This window comes from Tachypleus tridentatus, chromosome 5 (genome assembly GCF_004210375.1).
Source record: "Tachypleus tridentatus isolate NWPU-2018 chromosome 5, ASM421037v1, whole genome shotgun sequence".
Lineage (NCBI taxonomy): Eukaryota > Metazoa > Arthropoda > Merostomata > Xiphosura > Limulidae > Tachypleus > Tachypleus tridentatus.
The window spans coordinates 51,377,167-51,403,512 of NC_134829.1; the positions used below are offsets into that span (position 1 = coordinate 51,377,167).

Sequence of the window (26,346 nt, forward strand, 5' to 3'; positions counted from 1 at the left end):
AATAGCGTAATACACGTTGGTTCCGCAGAATGTGTATGGATATATACTCAGAGTTGAATGAACGTTAACTTATAAATTATTTTTGCTTTGTCATAAGGAACCAATCACATAAATGGGCTTGTTTTAATATTCTTATCGTTTCCTTCTATCTGAACTTACGATAGCTTACGATAAGACGGTCCCCCACCCTCCGCGGATGAATTTCTTTCCACACACTAATACACACATGTAAAACCTTTTTTCGTGTCTGGTATTTACGTTCTCTTTCGTTATTGTCCTAGATAATGCACGTGGCTTACCGCTTTTCCGACCACTTCCAGGAGTGTGTATAAGTCGTTTGGAAATGCTTCATTCATTTTAAACTGCACTAATTTATACAAGACATACATTAGACCTGTAATAGACTATGCAGCTCCTGCGTGGATCAATGTAAGTGTAAAACAAATACAAACCAAACTCCAAACATTACAGAATACACTAATTACGTCAGCATACAGAGTACCTAAAACCACTTCAACAAAGTTCATGCACAAATACTCAAATACACAAACAATACCAGATAGACTTCTACATAGTACAATAAAATATTTTGATAAAAATTGGCGAAAAAAATAATTTGTTATGTGAACTAGACAAATATTGCATATATAATGAAGAGAGACCTAAACACCTCTCCCCGTTAAACTTGTACGTCAGATCTTTAAGATAAAATCAAATTTAAAGTAATAATAATAAAAAGAAACTAGTACTTAAAAAAGGCCACCTACGTTCTAGACTTGTTAAAAAAAAAGAACAATATAAATGGACATTGTCCTGAAAAGGACCAGATTTAAAGTTATGCTGTTACTCCGGCCCTTTGTATTTACTATAGATATATTAATGAGTCCATTCAAACAAAGTACCTAAACACCAAGAGAGAGAACTGCACTAGTTATGAATTAGACAGGACTATTGGAATCACGTATCTCACTTCATAGATAAAACAGTTCCCAACCACAATAAGTTAATTTTTCCAATATGAAAAACAATATTTACATTCAAACTAATTTTATTAAACTAGAAATTACAATTATAATAACAAAGGGTTAATTTTGATCACATTTTACTTTTTTCGTGACATTCACTTGAATGAGGGAAAACCTCATTTAGTGTTACATTAGCACTTTTTAGAGATTGGTCTCAACTGTTATGAACAAGAAGCATTCTTATAATGTTATATTTCTGTGTCTTATAGTATCAACATAAACAAGAGCGAGCAAAGAAGTTGTCATAACCTCATCACAGGTTTTTTGGTTTCAGTGTGTGCCTAATTGTTTGTTTGTTTTTTAATTTGGCGCAAGGCTACACGAGGGCTATTTGTGTTAGCCGTCTCTAATTTTGCAGTGTAAAACTAGAGGGTTGTGTACCTGAAATTTGATCTTTATCCGATCACTTTTCACAGTTATCTGAGAAAATACCGTATATCTTCATTACATAAATACTTCATATTAAAATTTTGGGAGGGCCGCCTTATGGAGACACCCTGTCTTCTGTAAACACTTCATGTAAATAGTTTTAGTAGTTTTCGAGATACGCGCGCAGACATTCCTGTGGACCCAAATACAGTACCATCGCTCCCGGAAGTTGGCGGGGGTAATTTACATTTCCAATAAATTAATGAGCCAGTCAATACCAAGTTGTTAGGTTGGACTGTGAATATGGGGAGTCACGTTCAGTGAACCGTTGTTTCACAAACGTGCCTCGTATCTTGGGGCCGCTGGTGCGTCAGGACAAGAGTAACACGAGTTGACGGTGGGTGCTGTTGACTGCCTGTATTTTCTTTCTCTCGTCTATCCGTTCAAAAAAGAGGGACGGCAAAGTGTTGATGGATCTTGTATACTTTACACAAAATTACAGAATAAATAAATCATACTGACCAACTAAACGTCTTTGTTATTTGTCGTTATTGGTCATTCATATATTAGTGCCATTTCAAATTAATCACAGAAAATATTACAATAAGATAAGACTGTACGTTAAATTTGATATGATTTACAGAAGTCAAAACTATGGCACACTTTAATTATGTAAACTTATACGAAATACCAAATCGGACGCTATACATATATTTTGTATTCATTTTACTGGTTGATAATTCTTATTGCGTAGGGTCGCTAAAGACCTTTTTGAATATCTCAAGTTGGTACTGCTCAGCATGTTATAATCTGAACTGAAAATTGATGCATTAATTAATAAATTGAATTAAAAATTATTAATTGATTGTGCAACATGATTTTGATAAACATTCGTGTCACGAGTTTACATTTCGATTTATTCTGATATAACTGCTTTGGATATTTTATATTTATCAAATTAATAAATATCGCGACATTTTATTTTTGTCTTGTATTTGTGTATCACAGCCACGTTGCTAATGTACGTTTCACAATTATATGGTATCCTTAGTGTTTCCTTTAAGCACCTATTTTTGTTAAGTTTTCGAAAGGACATCACGTTTTTTTATTTTTAACACCTCGATAACAGATGTAATAAAATCGGTTACAAATAAACTGGATATTTTTCGCCCCGAATTTTCCAAATGTATATAATACCCGACGAACTATTATTGTTTCTAACGTACAGCACTAAAGTTCATAATAATTCAAAGAGCTGTTTTGGAATTATTTTTGTAGAATGTTCAATAATGAGTTGATAATTAAACGTTTATTATTTCCTATTATTTAAATACTCGAGTCTTACGAATACGGTGTACTATAGTATTATAGCTACTTAACTGAATCGTATAGTGCAGTTCTCTTACACGATTTGAAATGTCTTCTATTTGTAACAGCTTTACGTAACTTAACATTTAAGTAACTAATGTGTCTTACATTTAAGACTGACAAGTTAATATTCGAGTAGATGACATTTTTTATTTTTAAAAGTTTCGTTCAAGTTATCACTAAAATAACGACAAAAAGAAAAACTAAATATACTGACATTTCATTGGTATGTTGTGAACAGTTATTTTTCACGTGATATTTTTCCAGTCGTTGCAGTTCACCTTTATGATCTTTACACGTGAAATCAGTTGTTAGATAATAAAGTGGAAAATAAGACATGGGGTAACAGAGGTGTCATGGGTTCTTGCGCTGTAGTTTACATAAACGTATTGATGTATGAATGTTTGTTTCTGAATTTCGCTCAATGTTACACGTAGCGCAAAACTAAAGGGAAGGCAGCTAGTTATCATCGCCCACCACCAACTACTGGGCTACTCTTACCAACGAATAGTGGTATTGACTAACATTATAACACCCCCAAGGCTGAAAGGGCGTGCATGTTTGGTGTGACCGGAATTCGAACCCGCAACCCTGAGATTACGACGAAGCGAGTGCCTTAACCACCTGGCCATATTGTATGGACTATATAGATATATGTACATGTGAACGTATTTATATATACACATATACGATAGGTTTCTAAGCAATACAATAAACATAAAAATCAAGTCAACCTTTAACCAGAATATTCCTGTTAAACATTTGTAGCCAAAATCCATGCAATCTTGTAACTTGGTTTGTTACTTAATGTTTTTGTACGGTTTCTTAAATATTTGACACACAGTTACGTAAAAGTAAAATACAAGCTTTGTTTGTTGTTACTTGTTATGGTAAACTGTATTAATGATGGTTGTTCTCATAGGATCACAGAATTTTAACAACGAAATTAAGATAACATTTGGATGTGTTTCTAAAGTTTCCTGCTATACTCGGCGGTATTTTACTTCTGTTTTTCATTTTCATATTGCGTCTTTTCAAAATAAAATCAGTTTTAAGGAACTGCGATTTTTGGAGCAGTGGTGGACGTCATAGACTAACTCGGAAACGACACACGAGTTATCCTCATACAATCCACAACCAATTTACAAGTCGCAAACAACGTATAATACTTTTCAATGACACTAAGCTATATACGGAAATATCTTTTACGGTTTACAAACATAACAAGTTTACATTTTAATGTCCCAGCTTTGATACACCTGGATCTAGTCTCCTACCATCACTCACTGACAGCAAACTCTTGAAAACCATTTCTATTGCGATTTTTAAAATAAAATGTAGGTGTCTCAGACTACCCACCTCCCCCTAGAGAGCTATGCATTACTGCCAACCACTGGTATTGGGTGCGTATAATTACACGTATCTGACATACAGGCACACATGCAAAGTTTTACAGTAATACAATAAATCGTACGTTTCGTGCATAGCAGTATTCAAACGTCCACACGTTTTTTTGATAACAGGATAAGCGGCAATTTGTAAAGAACTTTCAGAGAGGGAAACTTAACTTTCTTTATCCATATATAAATTACCAAGTTAATAAAGCACGTCTAAATAAAAACAAAATGTAGTAATCCAAACAAAAACCGGACATCTACAAGCTGTACCACCATTCGTGTTATGCTCATAAACATCTGAACAAAATTAAAACTAACCTAAATTCAAAGAGAATAATACCTGAAGATGAAACAATAGGCGTTTATCTCAAATGTCAGTCTTTCTTAAAAAGATCGTGTAGTGTCTTAAAACATAAATACGGTAACACAATGACATTTCTCTTTACGCGAGAGATTCCGAACATCAGATCTGTTGGACACCAACAGGAAATCCACACAAGACTGACAACTACAAAGAAGGATCGTTGAAAGGTGCTTAAAAGTGCGACTAATTTCAACACTTCCCAGCTTCACTAAAATAAATCAATTCGTGATCACGTGTTTTTTACAGAAATTTGAAATATTGGGAATCACGAGGGCTTTGTTGACCAATGTTGTTTGGCAACACATTAACTAGAAGCTTTGACAGAAAAAGATGGGTTCGAATCCCCGTCACACCAAACATGCTCGCCTTTTCAGCCGTGGGGGCGTTATAATTTTACGGTCAATCCCACTATTCGTTGGTAAGAATAGCCCAACAGTGGTGATGACTAGATGCCTTCCTTCTAGTCTTACACTGCAAAAATAGGGCTGAGTAACGCAGATAGCCTTCGTGTAGCTTTGCGCGAAATTAAAAACATACAAGCAGAAAAACGAATAATTTAAGAAGGAAAATCTAGACGGACGTAGTTGATAAATTTTCGGATCAGACTAACCAACCTTTCCTACAACAATTTGATAATACTTAGTTATTTGCATCATACAATAACAATGTAACCGATAATAGGAATGTTTTAGTTTCCTTTCTGGTAATAATATACGTACGTATTGCTGAAGTGAGACGTTTTGGCAAACTACAGGGTGGCCCATAAGTCCCTACCCATCCATATATCTTATGTATCCAGTGTATCTGTGTGCTGTCCCTCATTCTCGCTGCATAATATTATGCGACGCCATGTTCTGCGAGACATTTTCCTCAACATAGCAGGGGTTATTGTTCCAAATGCCGCGGTAACAGCTGCCTTCAACTCACCATTAGTATTACTGAATATAAGATAACATATGGGTAGGGGCTTCCAGGCCACCCTGTAGTTTTAAAACCAGAAAAAAAATCAGCATGTTAAAAAGCCAGTTATCTTGATAAATAGAAGTTGCTAATACTCTGATAAAGTTTAACATATACTTAATATGGAAATATAAATTGTTCACATCTCATCTTAACAGACCTGGAAAAAAAAATCCAGATAATTAAAGACCACGTTTTTAATCATCCACGTAATAAACGTTGGAACCATTACCGTTTGCTGTTTTGAAAATTGTTTACATACCAGTTTGTAGGTGCAAGTCAACCTGCCCGTAACATTTTTTTAACGTCCGACCACGAAACCATTTAATCATCACATGACCGCAACTGCTCATAAAATGGTAACTTCTATAAACTACAGTTCTGGGGAAAATACTAAACAGGCGGCATCATTGTTCCAAACGCAACCTGGACTTTAATATATTCTTTAGTGCGATAGGTTTGCAGCATCGTATTTAAGACTGGCATTGTCTTAATTAAGTAATTTGAAACAATACAACAGAATGTATAAGAAGTTTTTTATTGTAATTTTCAAAAATATACATTAGTAAAAAAACATCGTAGACTAAGAAAATATTTAAAAAGCTTTAGTATATGAAAGTAAGTAAGAAAGCCTGGATACGTCCTCAGTAAAATCTAATATCCTTGGTCAATGGATTATAAACAAAATATATTTACAAACTCCACAGAAAAATACACGTACTGACCACGTATTAGTAACTGAACAACTTATTTGTTAGGTTGCTTCTCGGTTATTCAGTAAGTTCCATTCCCGACACAAAACGCCCAACACCAAGTTTGTTAACATAATATGGCAAAATTAAAATACACAATTTTATGTACAAATTTAAGGCATAGAGCAGACCTCTATTTTGTGTGTTTAGTTAAGCAAATGTAATCGGAGAAACAAAATATCGTTCGTTTCAAATAATGATGTAATTAAAGTATATCTTAACAACAATGTAATTACTGTCTAGCAACTCTAACCTATCCTTAAATATTCTTGTGAATATTCCGTGGCCAAGTATTACAGTTAAATAAATCTTATGCCATATTCATTAACACTCATAATGTGTTAATTTGTTTTAAAAAGTTCTTAGTTGATTGAGTGCAAATTTAAGTATTTTTATACGTTCGAATAAGTTTAAGACCTTAGGCTTAACTTGAGTATTTTATTCCTCGTTATTTCTGTTATTCAGGTCAACAGTTTCAAAACATCACGAAATCTTAAACTTAAGAACTAATCACATTAAAAAAGTTTAAGCCTTCAGCAAGGAGGCCTAAAAGTCGCAATAAAACTTCCTGGTTTTTTGGGGTTGTTTTTTTTTGCTAAAGCAAAAACGTTACAAAAACCCGTGATGTCCCCAACTCATACTGTTAAAAACTACACCACTTAAATACTTCATCTTAGAGAAATGTGGCACAAAAAATGGATTGTGTTAAATAGATATACATGGGGAATAATCAAACATGCGTTATGTACACAATTTGAACCCCTTACCCTTGAAGTCAAACCTTAGTGTTCAGTAGTATGATTATTTATGTGTTAGAATAAATATTTTATTCATGGCAACAAAAGATAATTTGTTTTTCTTCCTTCAATGTTATTAATGTTCATTATACATAAGTTATTTCAAAGTATTACGATTTATAAGTTAGGCCTAAAAGGAACTGATCCTTGTAGACCTATCATAAACCAGAAGCGGTACACATCTGTGTATCGATATCAAAATAACATCAAGATAGTAATGTGTATAAAAGTTAACGTTGATTTTCACAATGGCAGCTGCATAGCTTGTACAGCCTTCTTTAATTCCTTGAAAAAACCAAAAACCGCAAGTTATGAAGGTTTCATGGAGTAAAATCAAACACCAGCGTTATAATATCGAAGCTACGTTAAAAGTATGGTACGTTAATGCGATATAATCACACCTGCAAGTGATGACAATAATAACGGTGACGTCACAAGAACTAATGACCTTACAACTGGAAGTTGTGCATAACTGGCCCGTAATCACTTCTGTGACCGCTGGCTTTGGATCTTGTGGTTCGGTGAGAAAATTCTGAGAAGCGCTCTGGATCACCAGGTTGAGGCATCAACATTACCGGTTGTAGGTTCATGAATTTCCGGGAGGTAGTAGATTGATTGTCAGGTACAAAGGCACCGTTTATCTCTCCTATACAGACACACATATTTATTGCAATATTATAGTAATAATATGTCTAGCACGTTCACTCTTATTTCATCAAGAACTAATTTTTCTATACGCAAAAATACATAAAAGGTAATAAAGAAGTTCAAACACGAATCAGAATCAATTTCCATAAACCTATATGCTAACTGTCTTGCTAGATCCAGCTTCATTTATTTATACTGAAAGACTTAGGAGCTACGTAGAACAACATTTTAAAATTTACTTTCTCTAAGAGTCATACAACTGTTTGAGTTTATGAAAACGGCAAGTTCATAGTAAACAAGCATCAGCTGCAGTGAGATGACAGCTGCTATTACTTTTTACAATTTTAAAAAATATATACTGTATACTAAACATTAAAAGAAAGTGCGTGTTAAACTATTAAATCAATATCATCGTAAAATTTAATCACTTATGAATAAACATCTTAAAAGATACAAAATATCTCATAATAAAGTTCCAAAAGTTGGAAGCAAGATCCTACACTAATTTTGATCAAAATATTTTTTATTTTCGCTGATAAAATTTAAAACTACGAAAAACTAAGCCTATTTTGCAACGTGTGTTATGTGTTACGAATTTTGCAAGTTACTAAGTTTTAAAGGCTTTTGAAAAATATAATTTTTATTTTCCCAAAAAGAAGAAAGCGTTTTGTTTTTTTTAAATTAACTTCGCTTTTTCTGCTATTGGAACGATTAAATTTCGCAGGATGTACTTTCCAAACAACTTTATGTAGGGAAAAGAACACGATAATTCTTCAGTTTTGCTCCCTGCTAAATTTATTTCAAGTATTTTAAAGGTACGAAGAATTTGACAATACTGACCTCTATACACCGATCCATTCGGGGGATACTGTTCTGGTACGAGTTTTACATAGCGCGTGCCCAGAACAAAGGCTAACGCCGCCAGGACCACACAGTCGCAAACTCCAATGATGGCCAGAATGTAGGCCCATCGGACTCCACACTGCCCAGGGTCATAGTTGTCAGCTTCGGGGCCACATACCTCCTTCACTACATCACTGTCCCAACCAGCCGGAAAGGTTAATACTCCAACTACCATGCACACCGCTAGGGTGAAGGGGGGGAAAAAAAATATACATAAATCATGACGCTCAGCTGTAAGAAGTTGAAAATCTAAGTACCAATAATAATTATTATTGTGAAGAAAACTGGCTGTCTTACACACTTAGAAAATAAACAACCATCTTCATGACAATAATACACGTCTCCTCGACCACCTTGCTGGCTCGGTCGATTTCATGAAAACAAAAAGTCATACAATAATGATATACAAGTCATGATTTTCTTGGTACCTTGCGAGAGCTTAGGAAAGCAACGAGCTGGTTACTGGTATCGAACAGGTTAAGAAACTATATATATAAAGAACTATATTGGATACACTACATCACCCATCATTTAATCTTGAAAAATCTGATATTAATGTTGTGCGAGTTGGGATTTAGTTTATCATAATGAAGAAATTATATTCACCCTTCAAACTTTCTAAATACAGTATTAACAGTTTCAAGTTTCCAATAAGTAAGAAAATAATTAAATGTGAATTTATGTTTTTATTGAGCATATAAACAAATACACCTGAAAATGAAAGGATCGTTTATTGAGAAATGTAGAAGTAATATAGTTAAAGATATGACCCATTAAGTTTCATCACACTGAACATAGTGGGCAATATTCCACAATAAAACTGGTTATCTTTCATACACGAGGATGCTGGATACAGACACCGCTACAAAGTCTAATCAAAGTACAATAAAATATTTAATGGTTCAAAAGATTTGCCCACAGCCTCTCTCCAGGAACTAAGAATAATGTTCTATCGTGTTCTCACAATAATCGGTTAATGGATTATCGTAGACTGATATACTTTACATCCATCATAAAACAATACGAAACGCATAGAAAATTGTAGAGAACGCCACACTTAATACAAGAAAACTGATATGTCTAAATCAAATTTTCTAATTTATTGTGTGCGACGTTTCGACCAGACACCTCTTTGTCAAGCAGAGTAAAGACAGTTATAATGGAATTAGGTTCTGTAATAATCGACGTAAGGTACGATTCTAACACTGAGATTCTAAATTACACGCATTCAACACGTATCACGGAGACGAAATATTGATACAAATAATAACTGTTCCTTTAAAATTAGCAAAATAATGTAGAAAAAGTTATTTTTGAAGAACTACAATTGGACTAGGAAATATAAACACAGCAAAGTAGTAAAGATAAATTCACAAAATAATTTTGTCAAATAATTATGGGAAGGAAAAGACTTTCGCATAGTTAAGTTTGAAGAAGGATATTTTAAACTAGAAGTAATTAATGTATGTTTACAGAAATGGTTTAAGGGAATGATATTAAACGAAGACGAAACAGAGTATCCATAGTCTGGAATAAGTGCAAACACTTTAAAGTTACAATATCGATTCAAAATTAAAAATGGCCACCCTAAAGTTCAAAACACGTTTGTAAACCATACAGAGTGTTCCTCTAAATATTTTCCAACATGTCAGCATTGACAGATGCCTATACGATTCTATCCTTAAAACGATAAAAGTTTGTAATTTTTACAGAATAAACTTTCGACTTTATTTTTGTAAGCTAAACGACATCATTTATTACGTATGGGCGACACAAACCTGCTACGAAATGAACAGCTCAAGAGTTGGCGGATGGTGCTGACTAGCTGCCTTCCTTCTAGCCTATCACTATCTCAGTTTGTCCCTGAAGAAATGTCCAACTTTTGGAAGAGCTGAGGTTATAGCGTTTCGTATCTTTGAGTCAAATTGGTTCCTTAAGCCCGTATTGTTTTTAAACATAACGACTGATAAATTAGGGATGGTTAACGCAGATAGCTATCAAATATCTAAGTGAAATTCAAAACAAATTAACATTTGTAACAAGCCGTGTTCACACAAGTTGTGTAGTTCAGTTTATAAAGAAGTTTTCCACCTAAAAATAAACTGTGTGCCTATAATAACTTTTATTAATAACAAACCTAACTTGTTTATTAACTTTACTTAAATACTTCTTGAAATTCCACACACGAACACTTCTGCGAATTCAATTTTCTCGGTAAATATTTCATCTCGTTGAATTATTATTATTTAAATAGACAGTGTGCCCTAATCTAAATATCAGTTTAATTACGAAATCCTCGACATCATCTTAACATTTAGTCATATTTTAGATAATTTATTTGAAGTTAACAAGTCCCCTCTAGTTTATCATTACACTGAAACATTTATTCCACTACAATATTATACAATTTATTCTTAACTAGCATTTAAAGGAATATAACTAATTTCCTTTTGTAGCTCGTCTTCATTCCCGAAAAAAGAATACAATTATATCAAACCTCACAGATGTGTGTGTGTGTGTGTGTGTGTGTGTGAGAGAGATTTGGCCTAAACTTGTTGCCTGTATGTTCGGAGGTCGCACGCGATTTGCGTGACCTCGTGATACTTCCTGAAAGAATTTCTCATGCCAATTATTACAAAACAAGTCACGCTTGGTTTTTTAAACAGTAGAATATGCAATTTCGTAGGAATTCTCACACATTTGCCACTCAAAATAAACCCCAGAAGCTATTACTGTACTAATAAATATTAATGCTACGACAGATATACCTTAAAAAAAATCACAAGGTTTATCATGAGCGATATCTGCATACACAGTTTATGAAAACTAGATGACAAGTGGCTAGAATCCCGGATGCATTATATGTAATCCTACAAGATTTGATTTACAAGTTAAATTTTTCTTCACAGCTAAATATTGTTTCTGAAAATAAATACAAGCACTCGAAAATAAGAACATTTTGAAAATAGACATCAGTAACTTTTTAATCTAAATATTAATACAATTATTAGTTCAAGTTTTCTAATATACGAATATGTCAAAGTTAACAACACTTCTGTACACGATTTTGCTCAATTTGACTTGACAAATATACTCGTTTGTTTTTAACACGATTCTGTTCTTTCTTCAGTTTCTTGAATATTGTACGCGTTTCTATACAACTGCGTGTTTGTTGGAAAGGGTGTGCTAACTGAACCGGACGAAATTACGTTTACGCAAGTAGTCCAACTTCCACGTATCACAGTTAGAGAAAAACAAAAGTTGTCTAAGATTGCAACAACTAGTCTGGTTGTCCTTTTGGGTGCGTTAGTTCTGCTCTACATTACAACCTGGTTATCGGGTTATAATTACGCTCACTGACCCACACTGGTTCACTTTGGTTGCTGTATCCTTAAGATATAGTTGGCATTAAGTCCGTATGCAATCTTACCAAACGTTTCGCTCTCGTGTCCGAGTTCTATTCACGCCGTTGGGCTACGAACAATGAACCTTGTTATAAGTAGGAGAACGAAATAATTATATAAATATTTTGGCAACCCACGTAATAACCTATAACACCTCGAAGGATCAACACTACTAAATTATGATTTCATACGTGTGTGTGTGTGTGTGTGTGTGTGTGTGTGTGTGTGTGTCACCTGTTAAACTTCATTTCGGACGAGTCTCCGATTTATTTTTGTTACACATGTTAACGTATTACTATTTCAACTAATCGGAAATTTGTGTGTTAATTGACTGTTAATATGTATCAAATTTTTGGTATTTGCCAACAAGATCGACACAACTTTCTTTAACAAATATATACAAACTACTTTTTTATATATAAAACGGTTATTATTAATAATCATCACAAATGGTAGTTTATATAGAAAAGTTCAGCAAACTTATAAACTATAATGAATCTTTCATTTGGTCTAGAACAGTATTTTATCGATGGTCCGGGTCCACGACGAGCAGATTAATCCGGAATTTATTTTATTACACCTTGCCTAAAATAATGAAATATTTTCTCTGCTAGCCTCACTTCTTCCGATGAAGGTATTTAATGTCCTCTTGGAAATAATAATGTCAAAAATAATTCACTGAAGTTGAACCGTTTGCAACAAAATCTATAAGCGTTCCTTGTCCAATTCTGTAATTTTCGGATTAATAGCGTTACTTACAGTTAGTTTCCTAGGCCTATAACACACTGAGTAGCTGTCAAATAATAACAATAATGCTCTTTGTCCCTCGGCGCGTCGGTTTTTATATGCCCATCACGCGAGACTAGAACATTCAAAGTTCTCTTGCCAACAAGGCTGTCAATTACTAGTATTACATACACACCAAGTACATTGTTGATTCTTACTCAAGAATCTTCTACAAATTTCGAGAACAGGTGGGACTTTCTTTTTACATATGACGTATATTCACAACAGATTCATACACACAGACACAAATGTTGATATTCCAATAGTCAAACTCTAAAGGTTTCTATAGCAATTTTCATAATAATGTCAGTCGGTTAGAAAAGCCCAAGATACACAACTTTACTTGCATGACGACGGATATAAAAAGTAGCGTGGACACAAATGTAAATTTGATACACAGAAACCAACAACACAATTTGTAGCATACAGTGGTGTTCTGGGAACCGACATCACATGTCGAGTGAAAAGTACGTGTCAAGAAATTATTGTAAAAAATAACAAAACCTGACATTACACAATTTTAGAACATGGTGTAGCGTTATACCATATTGGTTTATTAATTATATTTTATTAAAAGTATACACAATACACATTTTCTTTAGCAACACAAGAGAGGAAAATGTAACGAAACTTGAAAAAAAGTACTTAAGTATTATAAATATAACTTGAGAAGATTTTATATCACTGCTTTGTATTGTCACGTTTAATTTTCATAAGGGTTGAAAGTGTATTTTCTATGCTCTTCTGCAAATATGTTGATTCGTTGCGTCAAACCTCGTTAGAAACGAAATTAACTTGTTAATGTTACTAGGACAACACTCATGCATGCCTAACGAAATACATCACGTGACTGAAGAACAAACGCACGGAATGTTAAGGCTTCTGAAGGCTCATACTATGTTCTCAACAATTAAACCGGGGCTAACCATAACATTAGTGTTACGTGTTTCTTAACAATAGCATTGTTGTCAACTTTTTTATCTTCTATCGCTTTTGGGCAGAAAGAAAATCTCAACAAATAAAGCTAAATGAGAAGCAGACTCAATAATATGAAACTTAGAACAACTGACAACAGATAGACCTGTATATGGAAATACATTTCGTCTCTAACTTATATATACTATATGAAGCCTATTTTATTACAAGTTACATTTTTTTACAATAAAGAAATACTTTTTCCCGACCCCAAGAAAAAAACAACAACTGACACTGTGCTAATGTTTTGATGTAGCATTTGTAGAGTTTATGTAATGAATTTTTAACCATAGTTCCATATAGGCTGTAAGAAAGATGCTAGTTTTTATAACTAGTGTGTTCTCGCATATTCTTTTGTTTGAATATACTTATTGTGATTCGTAGATTTAAACGATGGATTCCAGAACTATTTTTGGACCCGATTTGAATGCTGGTCCCCCATTACTGAAAAAAAAAAAAAAAAATCAGCAGTAAGTAAACTCGAAACGAAACTATATGAAACCTAGGCCTTGTTTGATTTTGCTCTTTCAGTTATTGTTAAGAGGTGAAAATCCCGAAACTGGTATAACTCTGTAGTAAGTGATAAACTGAATGACACAACAAAATACAAAAACTAAATGCGAGTAAAAAAAACAAAAAAACATGAAAATGCTAGAAAAATTCATACTAAATGTTTCTATCTGTAGAATGTAACTGTTGTCATGGGAACTTGAATGTCACAGTAATTTCATCGTTAAAATTACATTTCGATACTGCTGTTAATTTAAAAACAAACAATTTATATTTTGGTTTTGACCTGAAGCATAAGTAACACTATCAGAAACGCCGCCCTTCGAGCAGCTGTTTATACTAATAATTTAGTTACCTCATTGCGAAAAATTAAGGAAAGTGAATATTTTCCAGTCTGTTTTTTTTTTTTTAAGTAATGGACAGGAAAAGTTATTCAGATTGTGTTATTTAGTCATACACAACTCTGTATCAAATGATTCAACGTATAGAGCACAAAATTTTCATAAATTTTACTATTATAAGCTGTATTATTTTATATAATTAAAAGTGGTACAGTTTATTGAAAACTGTATTTATAAATTACATTAATAAAAGACAATCAAACCCTCACGTTGAGAGCTAGTGAAAGTTATGTTGTACGAACCACAGTTATTTTAATTGTCCGAAACTTTAATACCAAAATGTGAATTTTTTCTAATGGACTTTTGTTTGTGGTAATATTCAGTAGATGACGCAAGAAGAGTGGTTACATATATTATACCAAGAGTACAAAATAAATTATATTCAAAAGTAAATTAAGACTTGTTTTTTTTTCAAAAGTATTGTTTTGTTGGTTTTACTTTTCATACAGAAAAACTATGGTACTGCGAAACTGGTTAAATTATAAAAAGTTTAGTAAAACATGATTCAAGTTTTCTTGTATTCTTCTTTAACCGAGGCCTCTTGCAGTTAAATATTTTTTAAATTAACTTTTTGCAATATGAATGGAAGTATGCATTGGTATTCGAGTTCCTTTCTGGAAAGCAGTGGCAATTCTCTGGTGAAGGTTTAAAGGCATTTAACCCACAGGCAAAAGCCTACTGAAGTGACTGGGTCACAACTCAGGAAGTTTTTCAACGTTTCCTGTTCCCCGGTCCCTACAAGCTCCTTGTATAACTAGCGGTGAGTGACCTCGAGAGAACAGACGAAACACTGCAAAGAAGCATTTTTAGTGGTTTTTCATAACGTCTCAAATGGGCAATATTTTGCCTGGCTTTTCGCTCGCTCTCTCAGAACATCTTTCGGATGTTTCAGTTGAAACATGTCCAACGGTGAAGAAAAGAGAAACATTTTATCTGTATAAAAACTTCTAATACCAATGTAATATATTTACAAAAAGATTGAATATTAAACTGTAATGATTCTGGAGGTAAGAACAAAATCTGACCTCAAATGACGTGTTACTGTATACTTGGAATGTGATTCGTCACTTTCTTGACGGTAAGTTATTTCACGTACAACGTTCTCACAACGTATACGTTTCACAAGAAAAAAGATGTTTAAATTATCGTATTTATGGAATCATTCTACATTGTATGAAAATAACTACAAACCAGCTTGATGCGAGATTAGATGGAAGTCATTTTGTGAATTTCGTGCAAACCCACACGCTAATTTACCAATGTAACACTACAGGAAATGCAGCTAGTCATCACCATGCACTGCAATCCCTTAGGCTACACTTTTACCAACGAATAATGAATGGGATTAACAGTCACATTATAAACGCACCCACGGCTGAAAGGGCGAGCATGTTTGGTATGACGAGGATTCGAAACCGCGACCTTTAGATTACGAGTCTTGCACCCGAACCACTAAGCCATATATAAAAAAAAACAAAGCAAAAAGCTCCCAAGTCAGATATGGACACTGTAGTTTTGAGCTCAACAACAATAGTGTCCCTCCACAAACCCACGACAGGTATCATTCCCAGTTCTCTTCAGAGGTTGAAAATTGCTTACCGGTAGTTAACTTCTGATGGAATTGCTGTTCATTAGAGTATAACAAAACGCAAGAGATAATTAGACTGCGACTAAAGATAATAGAAAAATAATTAAATAAATTTAACATTACAGAGAATGAAACTGACAGGTGCAAAAACAGTCACGTAGAAACACCAAGTAACACGTATGAGGCGATACAAACAATGTAACGCGAGTATCAGTGCAGGCCTTGGTCGGTTCGTTTACCTTTTAAAACTATCTTACGCAGCCAACCAAATTGGGCTTACAGTCCTTCCCCGATGTTTCGTTCTTTTCGTTCTGAGTATATAGTCTCGTAGCCTACAGATCTATATTTTTAGTAGGTACTTCATATCAGAGTTATAAATCACGAGGTTTATAACATATTAGATGAGAACAAGTTGTTTTTTTTCAGTGTTTAATCTACCATGAAGATAGCACAAATATAGCAATGAAGTACCAGTCTTAACAATTGTTGTACGTTTGGCGTTGTATTCTTATGAATAACAATATTAAATTGAAGATCTAAAAGATATAATTTAATTAGGTCCTAATAAAAAAGAAATGGATACTATCTAGGAACTACAAATAGGCCACAAGCTATCAATATGCGTGGCACATATTTGACCGAATAGAAAACTCGAATTTATCTCTAAATCATATGACGGTCGAATAAACCATAGTCTCAAAATAGAATAAGTCATCCATTTTAAAAACAACTAATATTTTTGTTTCTATTACTGACCATTCATTGTGGTCTCCTGTAACCTTTTCCTTCGAGTCCAAGGGAGCCAAAACAATTGAAAGAACCAATTAATTTAAGTTAAGCCTAACTTCAATATGCCGTACCTGATGATGTGGCACGTTTGCGTTCCGAATGTTAATACATAACTTGCATAAATAGGTTTTCTTCAAAACTCACTTAAATTTAAGAAAATAAAAAGTCTAAACTTATTAGGTTTAACAAAACGTTAATGAAAATCACGTTTCATTCTAACTACAGTAATCTTAATTATGGTTTTTAAATCCCATGTATAAAAATAGCATTTCAGGTGTGCTTTTTTCTGAATTTATCACAAGTAACTATTTACACGAAGCCTTTCGTTTAGTAAAACTTGTCGGCTGTTCTGGATCTATCAAGCTATTTTCGTCCTCCCCCCAACCAGGATTTTTTTAAAAGTTATTTAGGCTAAGAAATTGACATGCAAGTGTATTTAATTAAACAATGTGCACTTAATACATTTTGTTGCACATTTAATAAACCGACATGTACATTTGTAATTAAAATGGCGAACTAATAAAAGACATGGAAGGAGGAGAGATCGTCAAATACATTTAACAAATACATTTTCATCCTAACTGTCAAATTACAAACTCCGCAAATCGATGTACAGCATTACTAGGTAACTAGTGAAATGACCAAGAATTATGCAAACAATTTACCATGGTTTACAAATTCACCCTCACTTGGCATATCATAGTTCATTGTCCATAAAGATGCTTGGAACCTCAGATATGATTCACACTACCCATCAAGTAATAAAAACACTTTTTATTAAACTTGCACCGGCAACCATCTTCATACTTTCGTATAGCCCATCACAGATGACGAGGTAAGTACCACCTTTATAGTATGCTCTAACCTCACATTTCAATAGATAAATGTAATAATTTTTGTTTTGGTGTGTTATGGTGCAAAGCAACTAGGCTTTCTGTGCTAAGCATCTGGTAAAAAAGTTAAAGTAAAATTAATAAAATTAAAATATTAAAATAACACGTCAACTTGTCGCTTTCCCACCAGACGGCAAAACTAACGCCCGCGGGTGGGCTCGAACTACCAACCTGTGGGTTAACAGCCGAACGCGTTAGCCGATTGCGTCACAGAGGCCCTGTAATAAATAATTTTTTCGAATTAAACCTTAACGAACGAGACAGAAAAGTGCACTGGAGACAATCAACATTTCTTTTTTAGTTAACCACTTCATATATACATATAGAATAACCAAAGCGTTTTGTTAAACCTACGTTTGAATAATGGCTTTCAATGCATGTCGCTTAGCAAAAAATGTACAGAAAAACAACTGGAAAATATTTGATTTCTTTAGTCTCTGTTGATTGAAGGTTATTATTATTGAAAACGGTGATATCACAGAAAATTTATATCATACACGAGTAAGTTTAAAATTGAAGATATTTATACTTTTATAATAAACTTTACGCACTTACTAATTCTTCACTACGTTCTTAGACTTTTTATACCGACACTCACTACACTTAAGGTATCACGCCACCACCTCCATCTCACTAAAATCGTAATGGGCAGGTAGTAATCGAACTTTCCTGTATGGATAAATGTATTTTGCTTTTTATAACGCCTATTTAGAAAAAAAATAGGCAAGTGTGATGTGACACACACTAGTTTTTACACAGGTTAGCGGTACCAACTTACGTCACTAAGGTCAATGAAATTTTATTGACCCGATCACAAACGGTAGTTCATGCGAAATACACACAACGAGACGTAATTAGCAAGCATCAATTTTAACAAAAATTGTTATCAAATGTCAATATAGAAGTTGAATACAAAACTAAACACTATTTTAATACCAGTGACAGTAAGTACGTTGTTAGCACAGAAACAGTCCTTAGGACCCAACGGCGGCAGCAGAAACATACGATACGTTAATATGTTGCATGAAAAAAAAAAAAAAAAGTAATTAAACATCGCTATTAGATTATTGTGTAGGTCACTAACCATGACAACGTTCGATGCCCGATGGTCACAACCGTTACTGCAAGTACTGGATATTTGACAAACCCTACCGTGAACAAATTTTGAATTCGGCAAAATGCTTACAACACATATTTGAATTAATTTAAAGAAAAATGAACTACAGTCTAGTGGATCAAAACTTATAAAACACATTTAAGAAACACGTTCGAGATTCACGTGCAAGGCAACAAGAAAAGGCGGAGTTTTACTACTTGGTAAATGATAGAGAATGTCATGCGGTAAGCACGATTTTACTTGATTCTGAGAAACATGGTATTACGTAGCAAGACATGCACAAAAAACAAGCAAGACTAAACAGTTCTGTTGAGGAGACCGTGATAAACATTTTCAGAAATTAATTTTACTATCAGCCGTTTCAACAAACATATCGCACGCTTATTGAGTTTCTCTACATGCCTTTTGGAAACTCGCCAGTATAAAATCATGAACAATATTTGAACAATGCACTTATGTAGTGCATGACATGCACCAAAAACATTTGTCCCGTTGAACAAAGTAAATTTCTTCTATTACAGCAAGGGGGAAAAATAATATTACACATTGCCAGAGACAAGCGGATGAATACAGCGACATGGCCGTATGATACAAACGTCGCCATCTTTCCTCTATTAAAAATCTTAATAGAAGTTTACGTTTACCAATGTAAGCAAAATTGTTCTTAAACACATGAAACGAAGTCCGTTTCGGGGTGATCTTTCTCATGGGATCATAGAGGCCCGAGTCACTTTATTCTGATGGCCCTGGCTATAATAATAATAAAAAACAAAACGACGGCATGTGAAAACAAAATAAGTCAATCAAACAGCCCAGAAGAAAAGTGAAACAATTTGTTTACCAAATTTGTAGCTCTAATCTGAAATTACTTTTGTGTATCAACTTTTGGTCTGATTGGGGAGCATATAAAAAAAAGCTGCTAAATTTTAAAAAAGGGGAAAAAAATTTCTAAATTTGAGGCCCGAGCCAAATGACCCTCCTTGTATACCCTCCCCACCCACCTCTAATTAATCCTAATCATGGTTACGATAATATTTAAATTAAATTACAGGCCACCTTAAAATCGAATCGGTGAAGAAAGTTTCCCTATTATTGACTAGTATCACACAAAGACCCGGGAAATAAAACCTTACTTGACCAATAAGGAATGTTTTCCATAAAACGTACTCCACAATAATTGCCAATGAAAAAAAAAAAAAAAACAGACAAAAACATTTGATTAAAGAAAAGGCAAAAATCCTCAAGTCACTACGACAAAAAAAATACACGTTTATAAACTAAATAAAACAGATGTGGTGATACTTTTTACTCATAAGAAAGATTACAAAATTGTCTTTGTCTTATCGCACATGTGATAATATACAAATTCTATATATTTCAGTTACGGTAATACTTTCAGCTAGCACCCACGTAAAACTCACCTTCTGAGAGTTTAGAAATACGGTTATGCCAAACTTCCCGAAGTTTGAGATAACCCCCAATCCTCACCTCTTACCATAGCTTTCGGCTAGATTCCCACAGATCTGTTCACACATTAAACTTAGTAATTCAGTAAAACGAAGTAGCTAGACAGATACCCCTCAGTCTATAATTCCAGGGTTATGAATATTCATAAGCTTTCAAATACATACGTACGTGTATATATATATTTCATTTTTTAAGCTTATCACTGATACTGTTATTATTATGTTACTACTGTAACTAATCAATATTCATGTTTTTGAACGCTGGATAGCGAGCCACTGTATTATTGAAACACACAAACACGTTTACCTAACAAATATTTTGATGTTAAGCTCAAAGCTACACAATGAGCTATTGCCCACTACAGGTATCGAAACCTGGTTTTTAGTGTTATAAACCTTCAGACTTACCACTGCACTGAGCCACTTTTTGGAGGGGAAAGTGAGAAATGACACTACTAAACTAATCCACACGTGCTTGATAATTCTAGTAACTTTATGACGTCATTCTTTTATATTGTAAAGTAAGGGTGTTGTTTTCATTCAAACCAGCCAACCCAAATTTCGTTAAAATGGAAACACCCTGTCTATATTCGGACCACTTTTGCTGAAATAAGTTGTAACCTGTATACGACTCTGCTTTGCCACTTGTTTGTGACATAATGTTTAACAGTTAGTCGTCCATTATTGGATCAGTTTTAATAATCGAGTGACAGTCTAGTATTAATCCAATTAGGTGCTTCATTCTTGATAATTGATCAAATTTAAGTATGAATAACTTTATTGTAATATTCTTCTCACACAGAATATCCAATATCATATTGTAATTTTTTTTTAAATTAAAACTGTACGGCTTTATATTACAAAGAATCTTTCTCGTTTCTTTAATAAAAGAAATGTGTTAAATTTGTTTGCGTCCACTTCGTATGAACTTCGTTTTATGTGAATATATTTTATCGACTAATAATGGAAATAAACTTCTACATGGATGGTTGTAATTAAGACATCTCGAAATCCAATATAATTATGCGCTGTTCAACTAAACATTAATAACCTAAAAACCAACAAATTGCAAAACGACTGAATTATTAGTAGCAATGTAATAAGTATTCTATCGACTCTCATAGTGATAAGTTATACCTAGACCGTGGGACGGCCGTATTCACACTTAGATTTTACGTGTCTAATTCGATTAAATAGTTCGCATGAAAAAAAACAAAAAAAAAAAAAACACAAATGACGGATACTTCTTTTCACCCTGAGAATATGGAGTGTCATCCGCATACGTAAATAAATCGTTTATTACCCTGACCTATCATTAACACATTAACGTATATAAAACACATTAAAACGTTTTTACTTTTAAATCTAGGCCAAAAAAATGTTTCGCAACAAGTTTAAGAAAATTACAAACGACTCCATCGAATTTTTGTGTGCATTTTCGTTTGAAGTCGAATTACTAGGGTTAGTACAAACCCTTTAAAAACTTCCCTACTTGTACTTCTGCACTAGACTAAATAATTGCTATAAATTTATAAATATTTAAGAAATAATAGTTTTAAAGCAATGTTTTAATTTGCATATTTTTATTACCCATAATTCTTTATAAATAATTGTTTTAAACAGTTTGATGACCTAGTAATGCCAAACTTGTTTCATAAATTACTATCGTTACAACTGTTCAGTGTGAAGCTTTAGTGATAACAGAAAATATAACTTTTAACTTCTTGGTCAAATGCAAAAAACGTTAACTAGCAGACAGTACTTACTGCAAAAAACCTGCATCCAGCCACAAATGTGGAAGACTGTTGAAGAATGGAAGACAAAAAACAATAGCATACAGCATATACACAGAAGAATTACTATTACGGATAGGCCTACAAAAACAGTGGCAGCACGAAACGCTGGGGAAGATATGGTATTAAAATCATCCAATCTGCCTTCGCAAGCAACTTCCTGACCATCTTGAACCAGATGACATGCCTGCCACAAACCGAAGTGACCAGTACCTTTGCTATCTTGAGTATCTCCTATCCAATGCGGCTGGATGAAAACAACAATATTGATTATTGCAAAACATATTGTAAACACGCCCCACAGCACACCAATGGCTTTCGAATTTCTCATATAGTTGGCGTGCTGAACTCCAGCCTCAGATGAATATTCGTATTTATGTTCCATCGTTTTCAGAAAACAAAATGTGAAACTTAGCCGGTGTCAAAATGTCCAGCTGGAGCTGTCCTCCTTTCAATTCCACATGGAGTGACTTAGTCGTATTTTTCTTGCTGTAGGAAAACTCCAAAATAACTTTTAGATTCCTACTTGCTGTGCTAAGATGGCAGCTTTCTTCCCGTGAGAGTGCAAGTGCGCTGGCGTTCAACGCTTGACTGTATCCGCCAATAGGGAACGGCAGAATAGTTGTCTAAACCTACCTGCTGAGTGGATAAGTTGTCCTGCCAACGCACCGGAAACTGGTGCTGTATTTAGTTACGGTACACACAAGCTACCTTCCTCCCCCTGTACTTATTCATCACGTCGTAATACAAGTACTGGTACACGTGACAACAGATTTTGCCACAGTTGCTCCTGGTGGGTGTAAATAGAACAAGGCTATATGTAAGTTTCAGCACGTGATTAAAACGTTAGGTAGTAATTATAATATCTCGAATGAAATAGAACCAACAAAATAATATCAAATGAAAAAAGAAAAAGTTAATGTGAATATACGTTTCTACTTCCAAACGTTTAACACACGACGCTAATAAAGTGTTCAACGTGTTCTCATAGATTATTGTTCATCAACTGAAAAAAAAAATAATAACAAACACATAACCTTCAAATTACCGACTTCCATACGTACACCGTTCGCAGGCGTCAATTTTGTTTGTTTGTTTGGAAATTTCGCACAAAGCTACTCGAGGGCTATCTGTGCTAGCCGTCCCTAATTTAGCAGTGTAAGACTAGAGGGAAGGCAGCTAGTCATCACCACCCACCGCCAACTCTTGGGCTACTCTTTATCAACGAATAGTGGGATTGACCGTAACATTATACACCCCCACGGCTGGGAGGGCGAGCATGTTTAGCGCGACGCGGGCGCGAACCCGCGACCCTCGGATTACGAGTCGCACGCCTTACGCGCTAGGCCATGCCGGGCCTACGCAGGCGTCAAAGTCGATTAATTATCAACAGTGAGATTTTTATGTTTATATGAAATCTTTAATAATAGTTCTGTAGCAGGAAGATTACTATTTAATACGAATTTAACATACGTTCGCTCCTCTACATAAAAAATTTTCTCAACCCAAACCATCCGTTTTTACATACATATAAAATTCGAATTTATGTTTCATAATGTACAACATTTCTTTTATCCTTATAAGATCATGTTTATAAAGTATATAATAAATTACTGAGAGTGAGACATGATGTACCGAAATTTCCCCGTTATGAAATTTTTACGATCACAGGTTTCTATAGTGTAGTATTTATCGAAAAATAAATAAATAGTACTCTTCAGCCACTCTATATGAAAATTTAATATTTATCATAAAGCCTCAAAACTGAGTTTCTATTTTCAAACACTCACGTGTCATGTATTATCTACACGTCTTCGGTGAGGATAAAGCTACGGTGGACTGTGGCAAACAAACACAACATACGTTTCTACCTTCTTATAGCAATACAGCATCATTTTAACTCTGTTAATTATTTCTGGGTATGATTGAAACCTGGTGAAAACTTGTTCATTCTTTCAGCCATGGGTTCATTTCTATGTGATGATCAATCTCGCTATTTATTTGTTATATAAGAGGATATATATATAAGAGGATATAAGAGGAGAATCTGTTATTGAAAGGAGAGGATTGTATACAAGAGAGTTAATAGGTCTAGAGGAGTTCTTTCCTGGATATAAGAGGAGAATCTGTTACTGAAAGGAGAGGATTGTATACAAGAGAGTTAATAGGTCTAGAGGAGTTCTTTCCTGGATATAAGAGGAGAATCTATTACTGAAAGGAGAGGATTGTATACAAGAGAGTTAATAGATCTAAGAGGAGTTCTTTCCTGGATATAAGAGGAGAATCTATTACTGAAAGGAGAGGATTGTATACAAGAGAGTTAATAGGTCTAGAGGAGTTCTTTCCTGGATATAAGAGGAGAATCTATTAGTGAAAGGAGAGGATTGTATACAAGAGAGTTAATAGATCTAAGAGGAGTTCTTTCCTGGATATAAGAGGAGAATCTATTACTGAAAGGAGAGGATTGTATACAAGAGAGTTAATAGGTCTAGAGGAGTTCTTTCCTGGATATAAGAGGAGAATCTATTACTGAAAGGAGAGGATTGTATACAAGAGAGTTAATAGGTCTAGAGGAGTTCTTTCCTGGATATAAGAGGAGAATCTGTTACTGAAAGGAGAGGATTGTATACAAGAGAGTTAATAGGTCTGGAGGAGTTCTTTCCTGGATATAAGAGGAGAATCTATTACTGAAAGGAGAGGATTGTATACAAGAGAGTTAATAGGTCTAGAGGAGTTCTTTCCTGGATATAAGAGGAGAATCTATTACTGAAAGGAGAGGATTGTATACAAGAGAGTTAATAGATCTAGAGGAGTTCTTTCCTAGATATAAGAGGAGAATCTGTTACTGAAAGGAGAGGATTGTATACAAGAGAGTTAATAGGTCTAGAGGAGTTCTTTTCTGGATATAAGAACAGAATCTATTACTGAACGGAGAGGATTGTATATAAGAGAGTTAATAGGTCTAGAGGAGTTCTTTCCTGGATATAAGAGGAGAATCTGTTACTGAAAGGAGAGGATTGTATACAAGAGAGTTGTGGGGTTTAAAAGTCTGGACACCAGACTTTTATTGATGCCACTAAGAGCTATCACTTCCTTTTTGTTGTTGATGCAAGTTTAGAAAGAGGAACTACTAGAATCTGATGCACCAGGAATAGCTGATACATTTCTTCCTCTGAGTAACTGACCTCAGCATGAAGAAAACAGATAACTGAGGGTCACTGCAGTGGTATAGTCCCTGACGAATTTGAGATTGAAAGGAATATTCTGAATAGCACTCCCAAACTTTTGCAATCCAGAATTAGCTATTCTTAATTTTGACCAAAGATACTTTGGTTTATGTGAGAAAGACAGAGACTGAAGATGCCATTCATGAATGAAATCCACCAACAGGAGCTATTCCAACGACAGATTATGTACTGGGCGTAGAACAATTAAGCAACTATGGGGGAAGTAGTGAGCTTCTTTGAGCCAGGACCTATACTGCCAAAACAATCTCGGATCGCAATGAAGCCTTGACTGTTACAGAGCTGATAGGTGAATTACCAAGCACGCCTCCTCATTCTGCTACCATAAAGTAGGGGCCTACAGTAAGAATGTTAGGATCTCTGAGTATGTCCACTGTATTTCATAATCAATGTTAAGGACGTCTCAGCATGGTGTTAATCGAGAGTTCTCAGAACAATTATTTGTAATGTCCTATGACTATAGACAAGCAGAATTATTTCATGACATTTAACGGTAGTGTCAAGGCAGGTCACTTGCTGAAAATAATAAATTCAAGAAGAAGAAATGCAGTGCTTAATGCTGAATCTATATAGTTCAGGGTTTGACTCGATCAAGCATTGTGATCAAGAGGAAAAGCTAAGAGTACTTATCTAGTTGTTTATGGTGAGCCATATGAGGATGCATTGGATTCAGAGACCAGATATGGATCTGACTTTCCACGAAGCCATTGATGGTCTCAAGATCACAACAACTGGGATGAACTACAATTATCATTCAGCTAGAATGATCACGTGCTTGAAATATCAATAACTAAAA

The 26,346-nt window shown here is 34.3% G+C and overlaps 1 protein-coding gene across 1 annotated transcript; it reads right to left on the reverse strand.

Annotated features, from left to right (window-relative positions):
- Nucleotides 1–6,005: 6,005 nt before the first annotated feature.
- Nucleotides 6,006–23,095, reverse strand: Tmhs (Tetraspan membrane protein in hair cell stereocilia). Its single transcript, XM_076502558.1, has 3 exons — nucleotides 22,279–23,095; nucleotides 8,521–8,766; nucleotides 6,006–7,678 (listed from the first exon to the last, which is right to left on the reverse strand). The coding sequence occupies exons 1-3, from the start codon at nucleotides 22,688–22,690 to the stop codon at nucleotides 7,482–7,484; spliced, it is 855 nt and encodes a 284-aa protein (XP_076358673.1). The 5' UTR covers nucleotides 22,691–23,095; the 3' UTR covers nucleotides 6,006–7,481.
- Between the last annotated feature and the right edge of the window lie 3,251 nt (nucleotides 23,096–26,346).

Excerpts from the sequence above, each read along its gene's own strand:
- Tmhs (XM_076502558.1), bottom strand. The coding sequence starts at position 22,690 with ATGGAACATAAATACGAATATTCATCTGAGGCTGGAGTTCAGCACGCC. Across the intron at positions 8,767-22,278 it reads CTGGATGCAGGTTTTTTGCA|CGGTGTGCATGGTAGTTGGA; the intron begins GTAAGTACTGTC and ends CCTTCACCCTAG. Across the intron at positions 7,679-8,520 it reads GAATGGATCGGTGTATAGAG|GAGAGATAAACGGTGCCTTT; the intron begins GTCAGTATTGTC and ends GTGTCTGTATAG.